The sequence below is a fragment of the Lepeophtheirus salmonis genome, chromosome 5, assembly GCF_016086655.4.
Source record: "Lepeophtheirus salmonis chromosome 5, UVic_Lsal_1.4, whole genome shotgun sequence".
NCBI classification, from domain to species: domain Eukaryota; kingdom Metazoa; phylum Arthropoda; class Copepoda; order Siphonostomatoida; family Caligidae; genus Lepeophtheirus; species Lepeophtheirus salmonis.
In genome coordinates this window covers 71,185,086-71,210,943 of record NC_052135.2, presented here as the reverse complement: position 1 = coordinate 71,210,943, position 25,858 = coordinate 71,185,086, and the positions used below count along the sequence as shown (strand labels likewise).

The following is a 25,858-nucleotide window of genomic DNA, read 5'->3' as shown; positions in this document are numbered from 1 at the left end:
AGTTCTTATATTTTAATATCCGTCATTTTTATGCAATTATTAAAAATATTATAACAATATTATATTTCTTATTTGATATAAAAATATTTTTTTATCTTCTAAGAAAATGTTACATGTTCATGGATTAATTAATATTATTAATTGATCCATTTTTTCCTAAACTGGCTATTTCTAATTTATCAATTGCAGGAATCGGATTAGCTCTTGGAGCTGCAGTTAAGGGCTATAGATGTATTATTGTCTTGCCTGAAAAAATGAGCAATGAAAAAGTGGATGTACTCCGTGCTTTGGGTGCTGAAATTGTTCGCACACCAACATCTGCGAGCTTTGATGCTCCCGAAAGTCACATCTCTGTTGCTCAAAGACTAAACAATCAACTTCCAAATTCTATTATATTGGATCAGTACAGAAACCCAGGAAATCCATTGGCTCACTATGACACAACTGCAGAAGAAATTCTTGAACAGTGTGGTGGAAAAGTTGATATGATAGTTGCAGGAGCTGGAACTGGTGGTACTATTAGTGGTATTGGACGTAAAATAAAAGAGAAGAATCCTGACTGCATCATTGTTGGTGTTGATCCTGCAGGCTCTATATTAGCAGAACCTTCACATCTCAATGAAACGGACGTCACATACTATGAAGTTGAAGGAACTGGCTACGATTTTATTCCTACTGTTTTAGATAGATCTGTTGTCGATAGATGGGTTAAATCTATAGACAAGAATGCCTTCACGATGGCTAGAAGACTTATCCGGGAAGAAGGCTTGTTGTGTGGTACGTCATAACTTTTGCTTTTTGATAAATAGTATGTTTGTATTTTACATATATTAGGAGGAAGCAGTGGGGCCTCAATGGCAGCTGCGATCGAAGCAGCAGCCGAGTTGGGTCCTGGTAAGAAATGCGTGGTTCTATTACCAGATTCAGTCCGAAATTATATGACCAAATTCTTAAGTGATCAATGGCTTATTGATAGGGATATTTTTCAAGCTAATCCAAGTGATCAACTTTGGTGAGTTGAGACATTTTGACCTTGCTTTTATGTAAAATATTTTATTTCCTCCTTTTTCAAAAAATTAGGTGGCACAATGAGAAAGTGTCCAGCTTGGAAATCACAACTCCCTTGAGTATTCTACCATCATTGAGTGTTGAACAAACACTTAGTATTATGAATCGGGAAGGTTATGATCAAATCCCTGTGATAGATGAAACTGGAATCATATCAGGAGTAGCTACATTAGGTAGTTTGAAGTCAAAGATACTTAAAGGAAAAGCAAGCGTGTCAGATCCCATCGAGAAAGCAATCTACACTACTTTCAAAAAAGTAACATTGGATACAACCTTAAGAAAACTGGATCGAATTTTAGACAGTGAGCACTTTGTCTTGGTTGTTCAATCTCAACGATTATGTAAGCCAGATTTTTGTTTAAGTCAAAAATTTTATTCATATACCATTTCAATTTTATAAGTGTAAAATCATCATAAATCTATAGATGAGATTGTTTATCTTCGTAATATCTTCATTTTTAAATCATCCTCCTCATATTTAATATATGAATAATAATTACAGATAATTTAATGCTACGCATTTTTTTAAGATGCGTAGTATAAACATGTTTAAAACTTACTACGTATAATATTTAATATTTTAACCTCTTTTTTTTTTTGTTATTAGTCGTTTCAGAAAAGGATGTCAAGGATAGGGAAATCATCGTAGGAATCATCACAGATATTGACTTGATCAAACATGTTTCTAAAGCAGAGCTCATGGATGAGCACGCTAATAAATAAATACAATTTATCATGATATTTTGGTTTTAATCTGCATTTTACCCTGTATTAATCTTTAAACGATTCCTATTTTTCATTCTTTTTAGTTACAATAAATTTTAAATTAAAGGTTTACAATTTTTTTTGTTCTTTTCGGATCCACTGTTAGTGTGACATAGTATTTTGTGGATTTTTCTAGACTGTCAGTTGGTAGTTTAACACATTGTTTTTGCGTTCCATGGGTTAATTCTATTGTAAGAGGTTCATTAGGATCATACTTTCTTATTCGAGTTGACGCTAATAAACTGTGAGTATGTCCGTCATCTATTTTTGGAAGAATGATGCTTTTTTGCTTTGATTTTCCTAAAAGAACAAGTTAAAATTAATATTGGACCATAAATTTCCGTATTTTATTAACAATATTGGATTTTGTAGTTAAATATGAGTATATATTTATCGTTACATGGACGTGGCAGACAAATTTAAATCAAAAAGGTGGGAAATTATTCGTTCACATGCAATATAAATTGTCCAGTTTTGCTTTGATAATTAATTAATTGTTATTAAGGTTGATGGTAGACTATTAATCAATATTTGGGGGATATATATTTGAAAATATAACTGTACCTAGCATGAAGGTGGTACTGATCGTGATCTCCAAAAATTGAGCAATATTTTAGAGTAACTTACTGAAACAGGGTATACCCGAATAAGCGTGAGCTGCATGATGACATCTATGTGACAGGTGTGTGCAATCGGCAGGGTGAACACTTGGAGATCCCAAACTACAACTTTCAAAGGAATGTCGAAGAGAGGAGGAATCGATACCATGTGCACGTAAGGTTCGGTACAAACGCTCAATATCATCTCGAGTCTTGCAAACTTTAGGTATTAATTTAGCGTGCGATTCTTGTATACGACGTAAATGATCTAAATTTAAAAATTCGGGGTCACAGGGATTTTTAATAGATTTTGTTACAATCAAATGCAATATTCACATATTTTTACATTTGGTGATTTAAACTTAAATATTAGATAATTATAATTAGATATAAGCATTTAAAGAGAACAGCGTAGGAATTAGGTCAGTGTATCCCTAAAAATATGCTAATTTAGAAGTATTGTAGCTATTTTATGACATACATACATAATATGTAAGCTAAAGACTCAAGTATGGATTATTGAATTAAAGTAACATAACTTAGAATATCGGGATTATAGTTATCATATATATGTACAAACCATAATTAATTTTAAAAAAATGATTTTGCATTCATTTAGAATAGTATTTTTACCAGAGGTTGAAAAATCCTTAAACTACAAATCCAAGTCTAGTCTCAAGTCTTTGAATTTTTTCATCGAGTCCTTGAATATTTTTATCGAGTCCTCAAACTTGTCTTGTGTTTATTTATTTTAATTCCATAATTATAATATTGGATCCATAGTTTTAAGGGTATTCTTGAGTTTAGTATATACTAGCTTTTAAGTCCATGACAAGTATCGAGTCTTTGATTGTGAGATCAAGTTGAGTTACAAGTCTTTAAAATATGGACTCAAGTCCATATAGAGCCCAAGTTCTGACCTCAAATATTTACAAGAATATCATGTCATTAGTTTTACAATAAGAAAAAGAATGAAGTTCAGGGCTATACGCATAACTAAATTTGCTATTTAATAGAGGAGAGTTAGATTTTAAGAATAAACAAAAAATTTATAGTACATAGTTTGATTTTTTAAATATAAATTATAATAACTTTTCATTTATATCACTAATTTTTTGGGATATATACAATAAAGTTTGGAGTATCGAGTACTTCTAGATAAATTGCTTAAAATACATGCAAAGGTTAAAAAAAGAGCTATATTAAATTCCATAAATGGTTATAATGATTAAATATTAATATTTATACATGGAGTTATGTTCATTTGAAGATCAAGTTACATAAATTCGTATCTTGATTACTACTACATATAAATTTATATGATATACGGGTGTAGCTTATTTTTAAACATAACTTGATCTACTAAGCATGTACCTATATTGCATAATTATATATACAATTTACAGATGGGAATAAATTTAAGCTATTCAATTTAAGAGGATTAGCGTGCGATAGGGTTAATATAATTAGGAGGTCCCATTTTGTCTCTTGGGCAATGATGGCATACAAATGCATATACTTTATTAAAAAACATACGATTAGGTCTCGGATTCTGAATACTTCTCCCAGCTTGATTACTATCAGTATCACCAAATTTAGAGTATAAAAATGGCAGCGAACTTGGACGACCATACTGAGTTGACCTTAATTGACCTGATCCATATAATAGCAGTAAAATTTGGTTATTGGAAATATGAATTATGTTAAAAAAATAATGATTTTGAGTAGTTATGGCGTACATATTATGTGATAAGGGTAGTTATTTAAAATCTAGATTTATAATGAAACTCAAATCATTTACCATATAAGTATTTTTCAAATTCTTTAAATGTAAAAGGTCCATCATGCTTCTTTAGCCCTCCCAAATCCTGGATACTCTTATTATAATTATCTGAAAGCCTCTTTACAAGAACATGTTCGTTTGCTCTTCCAGCTCGTATTTGAAGACGCTTTAACTCCAAAAGATCCTGAAATATTCTACGCTCCATTTTATACCTTTTAAAATCGAGAAAGATATATTAATGAGTATTTCAAATGATGACTAGTTAAGCTATAGTGTAAGAAAAATATAGAGGAGATTATAGACTTATCCATTGACTTCGCCTGAAAAAGGGAGTTAGTTCAATGGATGACATAACTTTTTATATATATATAATAATACTTAGTTAATTTAATTTGAATTTACAGCGTAGTCCGGATCAAGGATTCAAGGGGGTGAATGATGACCACGTCATCATTTTTTTCGAAATTAAGTTGTATACAAAAATAATTTTTTGGTTTGTCTCCTAGCACCTAACGAAGTTTAAGGGGCTATAAGTAACTATGTACCCTCCTTGTATTCACCCTTTCAATAGGGGATGAAGAAGCTAAAAAAAAACCTAAGGTGGCGTGACAGTCTTAAGCTTGTCTTTAAAAAAAGAATGGGGCATGCTGCGAATAATTTTCAGAGAGTCCTCTATCTGAGTAAAATACACCTATATTTTATAGTAAATAGTATTACCATTCAAGGACTTGTATATTTTGCCGCAAGACGGCGTAACTCTCTGTCGCTTTGTTTACAAACTAATATAACTTATAAGTAAACAACTCTCATGCTCCATTGAACTAAAACAAGGTTAATTCTGCAAAAGAAAGATAAAATGGCATACATCTCTGAGGAAATGATAAAGTATTATATCATTTGGGGTATTTCAAAAGTGACATTATGCGAAATGAAAGTTTTTCATATAGTCAAGGAAATATTATGAAGCTAGCAAGTGTTTGGCTTCTTCCTCAGATTTCATTTTTAATCTAATTCATCATTTACATATCTACGTAACCACCAGTTACACGGAATATTGCTGTACCTCTAAAATTATAGCAATTACTCCTTTACCCTGGTAAATTTATGACGTAGGCATAATATTTTAGATCTAATCCTTCCTAATTATGCCAAACTACCAAAGTAAACCCTTTTCACTCCTCTATATTTTCCTTTTCTATAGTCAAAATGTATACTTTCGAAGACTCATTTGGACAGCTTGAGTGATGGATATTGCTGATCCTTTACGAGGTTTTATTTGATATGATCTTAATTTATTTTGATAACGATAGCTTTCTCTAACAGGTCGTCGATGTAAATGAAATGCTCCTCTATTTCGAGTCTCACTATCCGAATGAACATCACTTCTTCCATGAACTGTACTAGGGCGAAAGTCTCCACCATGAATTGAAGACGATGAGCTATAAATAATGTAAAATTGTCAAATTAATTTAAAGAATATTATTTTGACTAGAGATGTGAAAACATTGTAATCCCACTGGGAGCATAGTTTTTTCAAAATGGATGCCACTAGGATATCTGCATGATTTCTTAAATTATAACTAAGTATTTTATATTTTGAAGGTTTAAATTAGTAATGTTAATAACTAAAAATGCGGCTATGCAGACATGAACGTTTATAAATTACGGGTATTTAATAATTGATAAACATGCTCCAACCATAGAGATACATATATTTTTGTTTGCCTGCTTGACAGACAAAAAGGAAGAGAAGTGTAGTTTTAGAGGTCGAATGCCGGATGGATTTAGGTAGATGAAGGGCAATTGGGGTGTTTATCTCCTTGGGGAAAAGGGCACACAGACAATTCAGAGCAAATTCAATTAATAAATAGGTATTGCAATTTAATTTTTTTCTTTACTATCAAATATAATGATTATGGGGAGACGGAGGACTGTTATAAACATTCAATAGGTGCATCACTAATTCAAATATCATCACCAGATATACTATCTCTCAGAGATACCTTATATTTTAATGTGAAGCCTGTTTTGTACACATCTCTTTTTAAATATCTCGCGACTTGATCAAAATAAAGTTGTATACCTTTGGCCAATGAGGGGATCTTCTACTTTTTCATCCTCACTATAATATTCTGAATGGTTTGTGTCCCTGTCATAATCTTCAAGCATGGTCATCAGGAGTTTTCCAGTTGGTTTTAAGCGTCGAGGAGTTCTAAGTAAGGAACTTTTTCTGAATTCTTCTATGAATGAACACAGTTAGAGATACAAGAATAAAAAGATGAAGTAACTCACTTTTCTTCAAAAATGAATTGCTATCTAAATGCGAGTCCTCATCTTGTGACCTTTCCCCACCAATACCCGAGTCGTCCATTGTAGGTTGATTAATTCTAGTGGAGTCATCTGATATCTCATCGATTATACTTGATGCCCTGTCTCCATCCCGCAGAGATACAGATTTATCTTCTTCTTCACATGGTTCGTCATATCTTTGAGTACCCTCTCTACTACCTGAGGTGTTTCTTAATGCATCCTCCTCTTTTGAAGGATCATGTTCCTCAGGAATAATGTTGTCGTTGTTGGACTCATTATTTTTTTCTGAGGCTTCATAGTCGTTGTTCTCTTCTTCTTTAGTTGCATTGTTTTCCTTTTCTGGTAATTCAAGTCTTTTGCCTCCTTCTTCTTCTCCAAAGTTATCGTCATTCTCCCCAGAATCTGTTTTAGAGGTATTTTCTTCGTCGTTCTGATTGTCATCGAAAAACGTAGTCTTCAAAAAAATATACGTTTATAAAATAAAATACTGTATAAATACAAAATTATATTAATTAATTATTCCATCATGTTGCCAATAAGATAAATTCTAAATCTAACATTTATTTTATAGAATACATTTTATTGCTAATTCAGATCGAAATATCCCAAAAATAGGAAATTTTCTTCATCTCTCTCTCTATATATTTATATTGTATATGAGATGAGATTTAGAACTAAAGAAATACATTCGATTTGACCAAGATAAAATTTGATCCACCCAATCAAACTTAAAATCAAATGTATACCTATACTTAACTAATTTAAAGTAAAGGACTCTAGGGGAAGAGTAGTTAAGGGAAAAATAAACAATTCAATCAAAAGACAAGGAAGACTATGTTCCTAACACCGACCTATAACATCGTGTTATTGTTGTGACGTAGTTGCCCTAAGTGGCTGAGTGTCTGGAGGAACATGTAGCAGCTTCTAATTTTAAGCCAATCATAGTTGACAACTACTAAATCCTACCTCCGGTCCACTATTTGCCTAGAGTCCTTTAGTTTAAAGTATGTCGAGCTTTTAAAAGGCTGTTTATTGATATATATTAATTTCTAATATTAAAACGCTGAGCAAACAACTACTATTAGTGTTCGATCAGTCTGATAAAACTAAAAAGATCAATCAGTCCAGTCTTGATTAATTTTGTAAGTCCTAGGACCGTTCCTTATCGGTCTTTTATCTTAATTGCTCTATTTCAGCTGTTGAAGTTTTATTTTAACCTTTTTTATGGAATTCGAGAATGTCTAGAACTTCATATCCTTTTTAAAGAGAGGAGATACCTTAAGGTTTAAAATATGAGAATGGACACTTTGGCAGAAAAACAATATATTTTATGATGATTCTTGCTACAATACTATGTAATTATGATTTTCATTCAAGTTTCTCCAATTTTAAATGACAAAATGCTTAATTATTTGCCACAAACTGCAATGATTAAGTGTTCATTAATTAATTATCGTCTCTGACTCTATAATTATCAAGATGTGTTTGTCATTAGACGGTAAACTTACACTATTCTCCTGCGAACAGCAATACGAAAAATATTTACCAAAGAAATCCAAATATTGACCGGAGACAACAAAATACACTGTAGATTTTTCTGATGGTGACGTAACGTCGTGATTTATTGGGTAATTATCATGATTTTTTCTAACAGTGCTTCTAATAGCGGTTTGAGCCAAATGTTGATGTACAGGGTAGGGCAGCAAAACGTGGACTCGAAGAGATGGATTTAGAAATACATCAATAATTTTATATTTTTAATAATAAGCAAAAAATATTGTTAACAAAACGTGTAGATATGGTTTTTGCAAAACTTTTGTCAGTCAATAAGCCCACCTTTATTATTAATCACAGCCTTTAAACGTCACCTGTTGTTGATGACAAACGTCTCTGACAAGTTGCCCCATGCAGCCATTATGGAGGACTTCATTTAGTCCATATTTGGGTGTTAGGTCCTGTTAGTTTCCTTCTCCAAAGTGCCACATATAGAAAAGTACAGTGGGTTCAAATCTGGTGAGGAAGGGACCATATCTCTTTTGGAGCAAAATCGAGACATGTTTTCTGCACAAAACTTTTGGGACTTGGCAGACGTGTGAGATGGGGCTTCGTCCTGAGTCCACACGGAGTTATACTCCGGGTAGCTCGTCTTTAGCCATGGCAAGATGGTGTACCTAAGCACGTTATAGTAGGCCTCCTGGCCGATTTTCTGTCCAGCCTTGAAAAATAACGGAGGCATCTTCTTTCCGTCAGAGGCCACTACACCGAGGAACATTGTTTAGGCTGGCTATTTGGTATGGTAAACCCCTTGGATCTCTTCTTTTATTTCCAGAAGCCAGCGGTTGTTCCGGCGGTTGTGAAATTGATCAACTGTGAAAATCTTCTTGTTCGATATAATTTTCGCAATTGACCCATTTGTTTTTATCTATGTGATGATTTCCTTGCACCTCTCGAACCTCCTAGCTTTCATGCCCTCTGTCAAAAGGTGGGGTGGCGTCTTTGTCAAGGAAATTAATCCTAAGCTGTGTTTTATAGCCCTCCTTGGCTAGGCAATTCATCGACTTAGTAGGATATTTCTTTATTTTCTTCTACAAACTTAACAAGAACATCGAATCCCTCTTTAAATTATGAATTCCACGTCTTGACATCCTGGAAAGGTCTTCACCGGTTTTTTCCCCCCCTGGCCAACTTAAAAATCAGGCTCTCAGAACACATAAAAATGTCCATAATCTTCATCACATCAACTCCAACATCTAGGAGATCAGAGATGCGATGCCTTTTTTGGTTGTTGCTCACTCATGATGATGAAAAGATTGAATTATTAGTGTAGTTTGCTTAATTAAAAAGGACGACGGAAACAGGATATCAAAAAATAATCACTAAACCTTTTCATAGTAATGAGAAAATAAACATTAATTAACAGTCCACGTTTTGCTGTCCTACCCTGTATACTCAGAATGAATTGACTTAAATAATTAACAATCAATGAACACTTAATCATTACCATTCGTGGCAAATATTTAAATATTTCATTTTTTTAAATTGGAGTAACATGAATGAAACTCAAAATACTTATACTCTTTTCGATAAAATGTCATTCCGCTAAGTATCTGCACTCGAAAAAAATAGTAGTGACAAAAGGAGTCGATGAATGAGTAAATAAAACTAACATATAGACGTTCAAACGCTGTGCAAACATGTTAGTGTATAAAGAACCTCTTTTCCGTAATTGCATATGCTTCTTGGATATATTTTATGTGAATGTTGGAGTAAACTTTAAAGGTTCATAAGACTTGCACTAGAGTAAATTGAATTCAAAAAATTTAAACGTATGAAAATTAGATCCCATACATTTTGCTCACTCTTCTGTAAATATCATTCAAATCCATAAAATTGGGCGCAAACTCCTTTGTTTGTTTTTTCTGCTAAATTTGTAACTAGGAAAGAAATGTCTGAAAAACCCCAGATACATACTTGAGTTTCTTTTGTAACATTTTCATACAAATTCTCCGTTTGAGTATGAATTGGATTCATTTCTGGAAGGGGAATGGATGATTTATTGCTGGATATGGGCAGCTGGAGTACAGTAATAGGGGATTCAGATCCTGATTCTTTGACATCCAAAGTTACAGAATCTGCTCTTTGAGTTGTAGCTTTTTCCCTTGGGCTAGTGGCATTCTCCACTATATGGTCCTCGTCAACATGCGTTAATAAACTTTCTATTACTGATGGAGAGGAGAGTTCATTGTGGTCATTCTCGGAATTATAATCATATGCAGGATGAATGAGGTGATCAGGGAGGTCATCGTCTTTAGAAAATTCATAAATTTGATCTTGGTCATTATCTATAAGTGTTTGATCGTGTCCTTTTGGTTGTTTGTAAATGGGTTGGAGATAGTCATCAGCAGTACATTCCAAAGTTGTACTCTCTGGACGATGGCGATCAGGAACTAAATCCTATCAGAAATGAAAATAATATTTAAGCTTATCTCTTGATCATTGTATATTGTAGACGTAGGAAAGGAGAGGGAATTATCCTCCCAAAATTAGGGAAGGGGAAAAAAATTATTTGCTAAATTTAAAAAAAACAGAAATCAAAGAGAAAAAAAAATTAATTAAATTGTCTTTAAAAAAAAAAATCATAAAAAAGTGACTTAAAGAAAAATTCCTATTCAAAATAAGTATTTTTTTTTTTTTTAAAAGGTCAACAAAATGTGTGTAATTCTATTTTTAACAAAATTTTAATCCCGAATTAATATTGAATAATTCTTTAATATTCTGCCAAATCAAGGCCGTTCGTTGAATTTTTTTGGGTTTTTTTTTTTTTTTTTAGAGTCTTAAGAAGTTGTTTTCATTATTATTTTTTTCTCAAAAAATTATATCGTGTTTCTGATAAAAAGTATTATTTGATATATATATGGTTTGTGAAATTTTTTTGAAGAAAAAAATTTGAAAAATTAAATTTTCCTGAAAAAAAAATTCCAAAATCCAGAGCTATTCAGAAAAAACTGAATTTTTTCCGGGAAAAAAATTCTAAAATTTAATTTCATATATAAAATTTAAAAAAAAATTAATGCTAAATTTTTCGTACAAAATTTTTCAAAAATCAAAAGCTATTTAAAAAAAAATCGAAAATCCAGAGCTGTTTGAAAAACATTTCTAAAATTTAGTTTCAAATATTAAAATTTCAAAAATCCAAAGCTATTCACAGACAATTAAATTTTTTGGAAAAAAAAATTTAAATATTAAATTTTCTTGTCAGAATCAAAAAATGTTTAATTTGGGGGGGGGGGCTACAGCCCCTCCAGCTCTCCTGTGTGGACGCCTTGTATCTTTTACGCAAATATTGAGTATCTACCTCTGGAGATAAAGTAGTTTCCTTCTCTTTAGCTAGACCCAACGTCAAGGCTTTATGAAGAGTGTCCTTATTTGCAAGTTTTGTTGAAGATAAACCTCCATGAAGTTTTATATATTTGGCACATCCCTTGTTTCCTTTAGTATGAGCGGCATCTAATGGAGTTAGAAGATCCCCCTTCGAATTGCGCATTATGATATTGATATCAGCATAATTGTCGATCAAGATCTATAACATTGTAAATGACATATGCATGTATAAAAAATTATAATTAGAGATGAGAAAAAGGTCGACATCCCGTTGAGAACGTCATAAATAAAACGGTAACTTTGAGAGAAGACTTATTTTTTGACAAAGATTACTATAAACTAAAGTGTTCTATGCTTGCTTTTAAGATACAGAATACTATTTAATAAGCGTACTAATATCTCACAGCTTAATGACATGTTTTTTAGTTCTTTTTAAATTTAATTTTGCCAGGATTTCGACTCTTTTCCCATCTTCCGTTATGATGAATAGTTTTCATCACAGTCTAGCTATCAAGAGTACCTTGCAAACCTCAACATTGTTATTCATAGCGGCTATATGCAGCGCACCTCTACCTTCATTGTTGCAGCAGTCAATTGCTTCGGGTTTTTGATTCAATAACCAACGAATTAATTCCTTTCTTCCTGATCCAATAGCATCATGGAATGGATAATCTCCCCGTATATTTTTGAGCCATAAATTACCATTAGATTTATTCAATAATTTTAATGTCTCTAATTGTCCCTTGGCAGCACCGCAATGCGCTGATCTAAAAACACAAATTAAACATAATCTCATCTCACTTTGAATTATGAAAATGTACTTACGTTCTTCCTTTTTTGTCTTGAACATTTGGATCTGAGCCATAATCGAGCAAGAGTCGTGTACAGTCTAAATGCCCTAGAGTAACGGAATAAAACAAAGGAGTGCAACCATTATAATCTTGAATAGACACATCTGCGCCACAAAGACCAACGAGTGCTTCGACACAATCTCGATGGCCTCTTGAAGCTGTGCAGTGTAGGGGTGTGAGTCCATCTTTGTCTGTCTCATAAACATTTGCACCCGCATTAACAAGACAAAGAATAGCATCCGAGCTCCCTAATAATTATAAAGATTATTGGTAATATGCATTCATGTTTCATGTAATTAAAATTAGTTGTAATTACCAGAGCTGGCAGCCCACATTAAAGGCTGTCTTCCATCCCTGTCTTTGACATTGACATCAACTCCAAACTTGATCAGTCTTTTAAGGACTGAGTCATCCAAAGAAAGCAATAACAAAAAATGTATTAGTTGGAACATCAATAGGTACATGCATTATGTCTATATTGTATACCAATGAGTCCTCTCCGTAAGTCTGCCCCTGCATCCGAAGATTTCCCACAAATTTGTGCTGAATAATGTACTGGATAGGCACCATAGATATCAGGAGTTGCAGTCTTTGCTCCTTCTTGAATTAAAATCTCCAAACAATCAACTTCTCCACAAACTGTTTAAAATAATGGTTGATAATTGATTATTCAAATCGAAAAATTCAGATCAAGGATATACCTGTGGCCCAATGAACAGAAGAGTGTAGTTCATCATCCACTGCATCGACGTCAGCACCTTTGGATAATAAGTACTTTACAATTGCTTTATTTCCAGAAATAACAGCGAGATGAAGAGGTGTATAGCCCTCGTCATCTTTTTGGCTAATGAGACTGGGATCAGCCGAGAGAATTTGATCAATGCTATTAATATTTTGATTTCCGGAACAGTAGTGAAGAGCATTTTTCCCTGAACTGTCTTTTTCATTCAGGATTTGTGGCTATAATTGAAAATATAGTTGATTTTCATAGCATGTCACAATCATATGATTTGTCTAATATATACAAAAAAAATTGTCAGTGCGTATATCTTTTACTTAGGTAAACCAAAAATTATTCATTTTGATGACCTTGACCTGAACAACCTCTGTCTGACCTTTATGTGAAGATAAATACCTATATCTCCAAATTTTATTATATAAATTTCGAAATTTAAAAGATATGCTTTATATTAATGAATATGGTGAAGATTGTCATTTGATACTTTGCTGCTGATTTCTCAAAATGGTCTATATTTAATCAAGAATTAATCTGTTAACGAATAAATAAGTTATAATAGAACTCAAAAGATAAAATATCTATGGGAATTACTTGGACAGCATAAGAAAATATTTAATATTCCAGAAATGAAAAATAGGAAAATGTCGTATGAAATGTTCATCCTATTGTCTCGTAATTAGAGTTGTCACGATACCCAATTTTGTGTACCGGTTCCAATACCTAAACTAGTATTGTTATTCCAATACTTTCTCGAAAAAATACTTATACCGGGCCGTGCAAAATTATTTACCGATGATGTAAATATACTTTTTAAGAGGTTTTGTGGCAACCAATCTGATTGTTTTGTATTTTTACTGTTAAAATAACCAAAAATCCTTCCTGTGAGAGCGTAACAACTTCCACACGTGAGACCATGTCCAATCAGGAAACAAAGAGGATCGAAATTGCAGCCCTCCTCCGAGCGGGAGTGCCTCATAACAACATTAAGGAACAGGTTGGGGCCTCGTTGAAGACAATTTACAACGTTTCCAAGCGCTTGGAGGCTGGGGGTGATCTCAAGCATTCCCCTGGGGCTGGCAGGATGCCCACTGTCTCAACAAGGCAAGTAAAGGCAGTGTTCAAGAGGACTCCCAACAGGTCCATTGCCGACATGGCCAGAAAGATGGGAACGTCGAGATCAACTGTTTTAAGGGCATTGAAAAGGGCTGGGGGAAGTTCCTGAGGCGTACTGAACGCCCTCTGCTAACTGAACGTCAGCGAGAAGTCAGATTTGAGCGTGCCAACAAAATCTTGAATGATATCAAGAGCTCAGCTCATCTGGACGCATCATCATTTTTTCAGATGAGAAAACTTTTACGGTCGATCCTGTTTTCAACAGGCAAAATGACCGTGTTGTGAGCTTTGGAGATGTTTGGAGATCCAACGGGAAGGCCATGAAGCCGGTATGGTTCCCCACTGGCTCAGATTAACAGCGGAGGATTACGTGAAGATTCTGGCTTCCAGGGTCCTTCCGTGGATCAAATCCATAGTCGGCAACTCTCCTTGGGGTTTTCAACAAGATGGAGCACCCGCGAGTGGCTCAAGGACAACATGAACTTTTGGCCAAGGACTACTGGCCCTCTCAGAGCCCAAGTCTGAACCCACTAGACTTCTCTATCTAGGCGCACGTGGAGACCAAGGCCTGCAAAAAACGACACAAGAACATAAATGCCTTAAAGGCTACTGTCAACAAGGCCTGGGCCTCCATGGATTCCGATTACATCCAGCAAGTCTGTGGCAGCTTCAAACGTCGCCTGACCAGTGTCATTGAGTCAAATGGTAGCTACACTGATTAAATTTGATCACAAACTATTTTATTATTCTAAAAATGTATGAATAAATTGTTTCTCAAGTCATTCGAAATCTCATTATTGTCTGCAATATGTTCTGAACAAAAATCGGTAAATAATTCTGCACGGCCCTGTAAAACAGTCGTTAAGGGACATTCACATCACTTTAAGCGTGACAGGAGCTTCCGTTGTATTTTTGTTTGGATTGGTGGGTAGGGATTAGCTCAGAAATTTTCTTTCTTGATTTGTTTTTATAAAAAGAAAAAAAATTGTTCATAAATTTGGAGGACTACGTCATCAGAAGGACAATTTTTATGACGTAATGACACTGCATATTAATTAAGTATAGAACCATTTTAAATATGTCAGTACTCCGGTATCATTTTAGTACATTTAATTAAAAAATTTAGAACACCTTCGACATGCTTTATTTATAATTTTGTTATATTTAGTTTCTCTAAAAAGTTTAAGGTATGTTTAACAAAAATATCGAGGTTTTGTAGACTAAGAAATAAAATGATCCGAGAATCTTATTTTATACCACTTATAAATTGTGATGGTAATTTTGATATGTTTTTTTTATCAGTAGTGCTACAATATTTCTTATGAATACAATGTATTAATACAAACAGCATTTGTCCCATCAATAATATTTGTTTTGTAACAGAATCTAAACCAAATCTGCGTTCTTCTTTCAGATTATATTTAGTTAGTCTTATACTTCCATTTGTTGAGCAGTTGGAAGATGCAAATAAAGATGTATTGCTTTCTGAATCTATAATTAATTTTCAGAGGATATTATTTATCCAAATATTGCCATAGAAATTATTTACAAATAAAACTACTAGACAAAACATTTCTGATGGTATGGAGAGAGTAGTTATGTCGATTACATATTGTAAGGATTTCAGCCTTAATAATTAATTGGTATTTGAAGGATACGTCTAATCTATGAGAGCTTTTATGATCTGAACTTAATATATTATCTGTTTTTTATACCCGGATGACCTGTTTTACATCCCAGGACAATACAAGGATCAATCTTTCCTATAATTTAAAATTCTTAGTTTAAACATTTTTAAAAGTAAAACAGCTATGAAGTTATCGAAAAGAAGAAGCCTGAATGATATGACGACTAATATGTGGCATCCAGAAAATATATTTTCCTTGTTCCTATCCTTCTTTTGTGTAAGCCATGACAATAAGAGAGAGATGTAGATGTAATCTACATATTGTGTTACTCTTTCTACCTTAAGTTAATTGCTAATGTGGGATTTTTGACGTCTTGAATGATATAGATAGCTAAATTTTTGGTTTAACAAAATGAAAATAATTATTTTAAAAGAAGACGTTTTTTTTTTAATAATTAAATAATTATTGATACACACTACTAAATTAATCTACAAAAAAAAAAAACTATCATGAAAATTATTTTCACAAAAAGACCGTCGGATTTTGACCGTGGTACTGTCATTGCTAATAACCTGACCCCTACATGGGTACTCGAGTCATAGTGAGTTGTATTCGAGTAGCATTTTTTTACTTGAAATTTTAATTGTACTTGGGATTTAAATACTCGTACTTGTAACTTGTACATTGACCCTCTAACTTTAATATATTGAAAAGATAATTAAATATAGTTTAAAATGTAGAAAATTTCTTGAACGAAATAAATATATTTTGAATAATTTTAAAACATATAGTTATTTCTTGTTAAAAATATCCAAAATCCGAATTCCTTTCTTATTCAGATTGTTTTAATATTTTGAGTCTACAAAACTACGACAGTCTCAATAATATATGTATATCTCTGATAATTTAAAAGGTAAGACGTTTTTGAAACTAGGGAATCATTTAAAAAAAAAAGTTATATGTTGATTTTTTCATTTGCTTCTTTTCTATATTTAAAAAGGAATCTGAACCTTTAGTATGCACTACAAATGAAAAAATTATACCTATGCCGTAATAGCAAAATTTACCAATTCGATAAAAAAACAAACATAAAATAATCACTAAAACAAAGAAAGTTCAAATTTTGTTGTATAGTTTAATTATCCAAGGGTCTTCCCAACCCCCATACATATTTACCTTGAAATTGGACGTGGGATAATATATCAGAAACCGATATATCGGGCAAAATATCCAATATCTTTATAATATATATATTGGAGAATATTCTAATATGATTCAATGCTCTAATATTTTATATGATTCAATGCTTTAATATTTTATATGATTCAATCAGAAAAAGGAGGGAATAGGAAAACAAATGTTATTCAATTTTTGTAGTCAACTAACTTAATAGAAATATAAAGTTATACTATTACGCGTGTACTACTGATGTTTGACTTCCACTACGCTTTTTAATATTGAAGTCGTCATAGTGTATGAGTGGTTGCGTGTTGTGTCACAATACTTCTTTTTTACCCAGCAGTCGGTACAATACATCAAATTGAAGATTCCAGCAATAGTGACGTCATAGAGTATGATTGGTTGCGTGTTATGTTATAATCTGCCTGTCTTGCCCAGCAGTCGGTACGACACATCAAATTAAAAATTATAGCAAGCCCGATTAAATGATAGTCTAACCTTGCATTTCTATCAATCTTGGTAGTCGGAAAATGCTTCATAAACAGAGTATTCACACGTAGACAAATGAATGAATGCATCTGTTATGAGTCTAGAGTTGACATGTTTGTATCTAAAAAAACCTACGTTTTAAAAACGTACATCCAACTGATGTTGGACCTTTTTTTCTGTGTCTTTTTGGATGAAAAGTTGCAATATAATATAAAGTTTAGAACGTGTGGTAATGACCCTCTTATCCCATAGCTGAACAAAACTTTGAGGAGTCGAGAACAAGCCCCATTCAAAGAACTACATAACTAGTAACCGGTAATAATAAAAATATTTCCTCTATACCCCCTCTATACCAAAAGCTCCTAATTATATACTGTAAGAATATAATTATTTAGTTGGAACATACTACATATATATCAAAAAATATGTTGGGATTTCCCAGGAAGAAACATTCAATCTCGTGGTTTTCATCTCAAAATGGTTTTTTTAAGTTCCTTTAATTGGTCAGACGGAGTTGCACTGATTAAGGATTACATTTACTCCATCTTACCCAGGAATCTTTTTAAAATCATCATATTCATTATGATGAAGTATATTTTCTTCTCTAGGAACGACCGAGCGTGAATCTACACACATTCAGTTCTAGAGAATAATTACTCCTGAGTGCGTTCTCCATTGAGCTACGTAAATCATAATATTTAATTATTCATAAAAAGGTTCCATCGCACACAAAAATGTTAAAGAGTTACAAATATATATACAAGAGACTATCCTATTTCGAGTTGATATTTTTTCTACGCATAGATTTTTCTACTTCATATAATCAAAAAACTAACTTTAAAAAGGTTTGAAGCCTCTCTGACCACTTTTTTGTGTGGTACAGGTCAGTATAATTTTTTTTAAATAAAGAAATGGATGGACGTAGCTCAGTGAAAAACGTGATCCGAGACCTCGCGCTAAAATCAAATTGAGCGATGTATTTCGAGTTTTTACAAGGTTATGCTGGATTATCTATTTTTTTATTTTTGTGTTAGTTAGACTTCTTCAATTTAAGGGCATCTTACAGTGACCTTATATAATCTTCGTACAAACGTAGCTCAATGGAGAACGCAATCGAGGGGAATTATTCTCTTGAACTCAATTTGAGTAGGTTCGATACTCGGTCGATCTAATAGAAATAAATATTCAGTTTAGTTTAGTCTCAGTCCGATCCAGTTCAGCAGTAAAACTAATAAAGTTCGTTCTTGATGACGTCAATCAAATTTATTTCTTCTTTTCTGTTCTAGTACTGACAGTCTGAAGGACCAAAAGTCTTTAGTAAAGAAATCGAGAGAAAGAGTGGACACTCAGTAGAACAAGATTATATTTTTTTCCTCCTCTTTGCTGATTGGCTTAAAATTGTCAGCTACCATAAGGTATATTTTCAAGGTCTTAAAGGCAATTCATGTACTACTTTGTGGCCTTAATTTAATTATTTATCATAATTAGACAATACTAATTATTTGAAATATATTTTTCATAATGGTAACGTAAAGTGCAGTGCATTGTAATAATATATCAACTCCGAGTAAAAAGTCTTCGGGCTTATCACCCATAAAAATGTTTAATTTTCCAAAATACATCAATCAAAGGAAGTTGGTGATCAATGCCATCAAACGTGCGAATAAGACTCCTGCCAATGACTCAAGAGTTTGCCAAATAATATAATAAACTATTTTTTTCCTATGTGAAGGATGGGAAAATGGGTTGTTTTATAAGGATGTCACTGGGCTCCATATTCTAATTATTCATACTTAAATTTGGGCTGTCTTTGAAGAATCAATGTTTCTGTGGAAGTAAACAGAAGGACGGTAGTGTTTTCTACATACCTAATGTAATTCCTACTTTCCTTGAACGTTGTAAGATAAAAAAACGAAAGCTCCCGTTTAATCAAAACAGAGACGCAGATGAACTTCAAAGGAAGCAAAGAACTCTAATTTGTATGCTTAAACTCATGGGGCATGAAATAAGGAAGATGATCCTGATCACCAAATTCAAAACCCACTCTCATCAGACATTTTTATCCAAGAAGCCCCTGAGATTGAAGTTTTAACATACGTACAATTATCTAACTGTATCAATTTAGTAGCGGCAAATAAATTTTTATCTGCAAAAATACAGCATCTTCAAGCCAGGAACAAGGCTTCAATAATGTCAGCTAAAAAAAATACCGTAAAAAGATATCGAAAAAGGTGGTATCTGTAGATGATACAGTAGAGGCCATGATATATTACTTTTATCATATTTAAAATCCCTAGCTGATTGTCATATAATATTCCCAAGTTTGTCGAACTTTCTCGAAAGAGACGAATAGAGAAAGGAGGAACAATTTTCAGGCCAGTAAAAGTGAAAGTATGCATGAAATTGTGTAACATATGCCTTGATTATTGGCCATATTTCATCATGATTAATTATTTTCATGTATTATTCCCTAATAATATTATTTGGGGTTATAATGTAAAATTCACATAAGTATTTAATATTTAAAAAGTAAATTCGGCTCTTTTTAACTAAAAATTTATTTTAAAAAATTAAATTTTAAATTGAATTCTTTAATAAAGTTAATACAAACAAAATATTAACAACTATTTTATAAAAAATGATCATTTTTAATCATGAATCATGCGAGAATAACAACTATCTATCAGTTGGTGTAATAGCTGTAGATGATTATACTTAATTGCTTTCCCTTATATTTGGGTCGTTTAGTCTTAAGGACTGATTTGGCTTCTAAGAAAAAAATAGTGTCCAATTTTTTAGGTCTCTAAAGTTAATAAAAGTAATCCCTTATTTTTTTCAAATTCATATGGCCTGTATTACGCCCAAAAATGGCCTGAGAAGCCTCAATTTTTACCTAAGTCAGTTTTTATATTGTTCTCATAAGAAAAAGTTTATGTACTGCGGTAAAATAAAGTATTTACACGAAAATGTGCAGTCTAATATACTCAATTAATTTATTTCCGTAGACAGTCCACAAAAATACGAAGTAAATGATTTAGGGCTTTTATAAGCTTGTATCTTATGCGTCTTTTTTAATCATGACACAAGTAATGTACTGTTGTTGGGCGTGTAACACCTAGTAAACTCTTAGACCAATTTCTAAAAATAATTGTCTGAGAATTATCCAGATTTTGACAACTATCATTTCGTAGATACTTTATGTACGTAAAATGTACACTCTGATAAAAACAGAAAAATAGGCTTCAAAATCGAATTTATTTTATGTAGCTTCTTATGGCTTCAAACACGTTTCTTTAAATTACATTTTTTTTAGCATACTACCTGTACAAACAGATAGCCGCGGTGTATTTGAGATATTAGAAGGGTTCTTTAATGCTCAGGGAATTTGCGGTGAAAGAATTAAACATGCCTCAGGTACCAGCAGCCCATAACCCGTGGGAAGAAGTGTATTATAGCATATTTGAAGGGTTTCTTGGTACTTAGAAATGCAGAGACGGTATAGTTTAAACTGCTTTGAGGCCCAGTACTTCACCTGCACAACCTGAGAGCCGGGGTGTATTTGGGGGTACATTGATGCTCAGGGAAGCGGGGTGGATAAATTGAACTTGCATCGGGGCAGAGTTGTTCATCTATAAAACTATTGGGCTGGGTTGTACTATTGAATATTAGAAGGATTCCTTGGTGCCTACTTTACTTGTACTGCCTGAGAACTGTATTTTGGGATATTAGGAGGTTTCCTTGATGCATAGGAAAGCATCTGCCTGACTGCAAACTCGGGGTCTGGCCCAAAATAAAGCAACCACTTCCTCATCGCGTAAAAGAAGAGTTTACTCATACTCATAAAACCAACATGAGAATGTTGATCTTTATTTTTTGTTTTACATTAAGCAGAAGAGTTCTTAATTAATTTTGATTTCTTAAAGTACCGGGCAACGCTGGTTAAACCTACTCTAGTATTCTATTAATAACACATGTATATTAAAAATAACTTTTAAGTTTAATATCTATTTCTAGTAGTACTTGAAGTGTGAATTACAAATCTGTACTAAGTTTTTTCACACCATTTGTGAGTAATTTTCGATTTGAATTTTTGGAGTTTTTTAACTATTTTATAGATTTGAGACAACTTTTGAGTTTTGAACAATTTTAAGGGTTTGTATAACAGGGGTTTCCAAAGTTTTGAAAATTGAAAGAATCATAGCCTATTATGTAAGTGTAATACTGATGTTTTCTTCAAAATATCATCCAATAGAATATGAGCGATGCTTGCTTAAAAGTATTTTTATAACGACTCAGGATTTTGGGACATCTTACACCTAAGAATGTTATATATAGGGGCTTTGCAAGCCCCTATTTTTGAGGGTTCAAGCCTACCCCTCTAAAATTTATAAATATATATATGTTGTGATGTTTGTACAATTTACAATTTCTTCTTCTTAAAATACATTAATGTATACCAACTATAGATTGATAAAACATTTCATTTTGATGTATTAAAATTACTAGTGTTGAGACTCGGTCCAGCACTGATTGTTTTTTTTTTTTTTTTGGTTCGGTCTTAATTGATTTTTCTAGACCGATTTTACGGTCCAGACTGCAAAATCAGACCGTGGACCTATTTTTTCAGTCTCTAATTGTAGATCGATTTGATTCGGTCTCACTTTATGGACCGATTTTTTTTCAGTCTCAATTTATGGACCGATTTTTTTCAGTCTCATATATTATGAGAGATCAATTTTTTTTTTTTCTAGATTAACTGGCATTCAAAAAATCTCAAAAGTACACGATAAGTTCTAGAACAAATACTATATACATATAAGAGACGGTGGGATCAAAATTAAGAAATTACTACAAAGACATAACATATGCTCATAAGGCCATTTCTTATTTTTTTATTAAAAAAAAACACACCCATTTATTACATTCAAATAGTTAAATATATACCTTTACCTAAAATAAGGACTGTGATAGGCTTGATATTCGAATTAAATAATTTCCTGAACCATATGTTATGTTATTGAAGTAATTTCTCATTTCTTCCACCACATTTGTAGTGGGCGCGCTTGAGCCTTCCCTTACAGGCTTCTAGTATTAAATGCCAGTGATGTAAAAAAAAACGAAAATCAAAATGGTAACCCTCACAATTTGAAGAATGGTTTAGAGGAGAGAAAGAAGGACACTCTTGACATTCCCTTAGATCAGCTACAATGAGCTGTGACAAAGGAGGAAGGAGAGAAGGAAATAAAAAAAGACATTATCAAGAATTACTCAAATGGAGATTCTCAATTCTACACTGAGTCCAACAAGGACTTACTATTATAACTTTGCAAAAAATCCTCAGGTTTACTTTTCGTCTTGTATAAACACACACGAATGTTCAATCAGAATTAAAATATAGTCCAAAAAGAAGTTGACTACTCAATAATTAAATAATAATGACAACTGCTAAGGAAAAGAAAAATTAGATTCAGATTACCAATTCCAAAAAAACGGGTCAGCTAAACAATTCACAGGGTTTACATCTCTAATTATAATGCTAGACTCATGATCTATTCGCCATCTTGTGGCCTCTATAAATGGTTTTTTTAGTTCAATATGCCCTATTGAAGAAAAAAAAAACCATTATTGTCGATGCTTTAGCTCTTGATTTAAAAGAAAATACCTTTCATATTATAAAACTGGTTCGATGAAAAACTTTATTAAATTGTTCCAGTGTTTCACTGGTGCTACTCAGTATAAATGTAAGGGAGTCCTGAAGCATATAAAACGGTACTATACTTAATTTGCATCGAAACCGGTAGTTATAGATTCCTTAAGTTATAACAATATTTTACGTAACTCCATTTTTTTTACCTAAAATCCCCACCTCCTCCAAAAAAATGTACTTTTTATACAGAAAAAATAAATAAAAGTGTCGTATAAAAATTTGTCAAAAAAAGTTTTCAAATTACTAAACTAGTACCCTTCCCTTGACTCATAAATAAATGTTGGGGACATCTCCCTAAGTAGATGTAAATTATGTTATTCTTTGTTTAATATCTTGATTAAAAAAGTATAGAGTTTCGACACCAAAAATTCAATTTTTCGAATGAAAATACTCCGCTAAAAAAGGCATTTTAAGAGGTCTCAAACTTTGGCAAAGTTAATTTTTTGATTTTCTGCAACGTCTTTGTGCAGGGTGATAAAAACCTGATAAAAGGATAGTCTAATTTACATCTTACAAAAACTTATTATAACAAATATCAATTTTGAAGTGTCAGGGGCGACCACACGGGATGGGTTGGAGGGCTTGTTGCCTCCCTAAATTAAGGAATGTTTGTTTCTTTTCTAGAAAATTTAATATTGGATTTTTTTTTTTCGAAAAAATTTAATTTTATTAATTTTTTTTTTTTTGTGAATAACTGAATTTTTAGAATTTTTTTATTCAAAAAAAATTAATATTTGAAATTAATTTTTTCCAAAAAAATCAATTTCTTGTGAGTAGCTGTGGATTTTTTTTTTTAAATTTCAAAAAATTTAATATTTGAAAATAATTTTTGTATTTTTTTCCCCAAAAATTTTAATTATTGGATTTAAAAAATTAAAAAATCCAAAAACCAAGCACCACCCTCCCCAAAAAATAATAATATATATATATAATCTTGCAGACGCCCCTGAATGTCATTAAATAATTATAATTTAAATCCATAAAAATTTAGCAAAATACATTATATATTTGTGTATTTTTAATATAGAGCAATGCAAATGCATTTTACACACATTGCTTGCCTAGTTCCTTAGGAATGCAAGCAGGATTGATGTACTCATTTGATAAGACGAAAAACTAAGTGAAAGTCCAAAGATTAAATCTGTTGACTTCGTTATGTACATATAAACTCGTATAGTATAAAAAACCTCTAAAAATAAAAATCCCAACCCCCTATTTGGTTCAAGGACATTGAGTAGCAATTGTATGTACCTAAGAGGTCCTACATATTATTATAATTTTGAATGCTTTTCCCAAGGAAATTCATGATAAAAAGGCATAAATTTTGAGTAAATATTAATAGTGTGCTTGCAGTAATTTCATTAATTTTTTTCTTGTAGCAAAATTATGTGTTTCACCACATAATGCAAATGTGCGTACATTTATTTGCTTACATTATTAGAAAAAAATGAGTTCAAAAATTATTGAAGCATTGCTTGGGAGTGCCAAATTAATCAATAAAGATCATTCAACTTTAAATTGGTTTCGATTTGAAATTCATAGACCGGTCTGAGACTCTAATTACTTTTGTTGGACTGAACTCATCCGGTTCTTTAAATAAGTTGGTCCAGGCTAGTATCAGAGAATTAATCGGTCTGGACTGATCCAATACAAAAATTCGATATACATGGGTCTTGATCGATCTCATTTAAAATTCATTCTAGGCCGATTTAATAGAAAATTGGTGCATTGACATATATCATAGATGACTAAGTTCAAACATACTTGGCATCGGCATTTCCCTTGCCTACTACTGCAATGCTCACGAAGAAGGGATTTGGCAGAGCTCCTTTGACTGTTTTTTCTATCAAATTCATTTTCTATTTCCTCCCCTTTTGCCATTGAATCCTTTTCATAGGAGTGATCCGAGGTTGAATCCAAAGGAACATGTAGATCCTTAATCGAGGGTGAATTGAGCTCTTCTTCATTATGTGAGTCTGAAAATTTAAGGATTTCATCCAGAATGAAATCGTCACTATCCTGGGAAGGAGTTGATTTGAAAATCGGAACCTTTTCAATGTTTCGAAGTATGAGTTCTTGGAAAATGGCCCGGTTCTCTTCTTCATTTTCCTCTATATTTTCATTATCTATATAATAGTGTTTTGAACGAAGTTCGAACATGTTTGATGAGAAGAAAGAATGATTTGAAGGGGAGTCTGAGATTCAGTTGCCTAGTCAAAGAAACATTACTAAACTGTGTGTAATTCGACTGTTTTTACTGTTTCCTGTTGTGAAATGGCCTTTTACTGTGGATACTCTATACAATATATACATAAGTAATCACAATGAAGGTCGTTCTTATTGTTTTTCCTCCCTTTATTAGCACAAAAGAACTTTCTACCACTGCAAGAATGGGAAAAAAAAAATAGTAATCTATACACAGAAGAGAGTGGAGTGTATCCTGAGTGGATCGACGACAACTCAAATCTACAATTTCATGATAGATTTCTTCCTCTATTAAACATTTTCTCTAAGCTCTCTGTAAGGTATAATTTAATACTGACAGAATGTAGGGAGCAGGTTTTGTGAAGGTGAATTCCAAAAACAACAAAGTTGTGGATAAAATATCAATACTAACGACGGCGACAACAAGGACACCAAATGTAATTTTCATGGAAAAAAGCGTGAAGAAGGGTTTCTTTTTGTTTTTATTCGTGATTTACTTTTCCCCCTTTCTATGTAAGTTTATATGACTACATTGTACTGT

The 25,858-nt window shown here is 32.5% G+C and overlaps 2 protein-coding genes across 5 annotated transcripts in view; one reads left to right on the top strand and one right to left on the bottom strand.

The window, feature by feature from the left end:
- The window catches only part of LOC121118231 (cystathionine beta-synthase), a 5,456-nt gene extending 3,553 nt beyond the window's left edge, over positions 1-1,903 (top strand). For both annotated transcript variants that reach the window (XM_040712792.2, XM_071888982.1), the window contains 4 exons: positions 190-777; positions 835-1,012; positions 1,081-1,409; positions 1,676-1,903. In XM_040712792.2, the coding sequence (XP_040568726.1) occupies positions 190-777; positions 835-1,012; positions 1,081-1,409; positions 1,676-1,791 (1,211 nt within the window). In that variant the 3' untranslated portion in view covers positions 1,792-1,903. The remainder of the gene's footprint in view (positions 1-189; positions 778-834; positions 1,013-1,080; positions 1,410-1,675) is intronic.
- LOC121118230 (uncharacterized) lies at positions 1,810-25,858 on the bottom strand. 3 transcript variants are annotated; one of them, XM_040712787.2, is made up of 15 exons: positions 24,877-25,858; positions 12,959-13,217; positions 12,744-12,896; positions 12,574-12,660; positions 12,232-12,505; positions 11,927-12,173; positions 11,381-11,605; positions 9,997-10,479; positions 6,508-6,979; positions 6,299-6,455; positions 5,430-5,654; positions 4,234-4,427; positions 3,969-4,085; positions 2,461-2,700; positions 1,810-2,133 (listed from the first exon to the last, which is right to left on the bottom strand). In XM_040712787.2, the coding sequence occupies exons 1-15, from the start codon at positions 25,270-25,272 to the stop codon at positions 1,895-1,897; spliced, it is 3,768 nt and encodes a 1,255-aa protein (XP_040568721.1). In that variant the 5' UTR covers positions 25,273-25,858; the 3' UTR covers positions 1,810-1,894. The 3 variants fall into 3 exon arrangements, with proteins under 3 accessions (XP_040568721.1, XP_040568724.1, XP_040568722.1); XM_040712790.2 differs by lacking the exon at positions 2,461-2,700; XM_040712788.2 differs by lacking the exon at positions 3,969-4,085.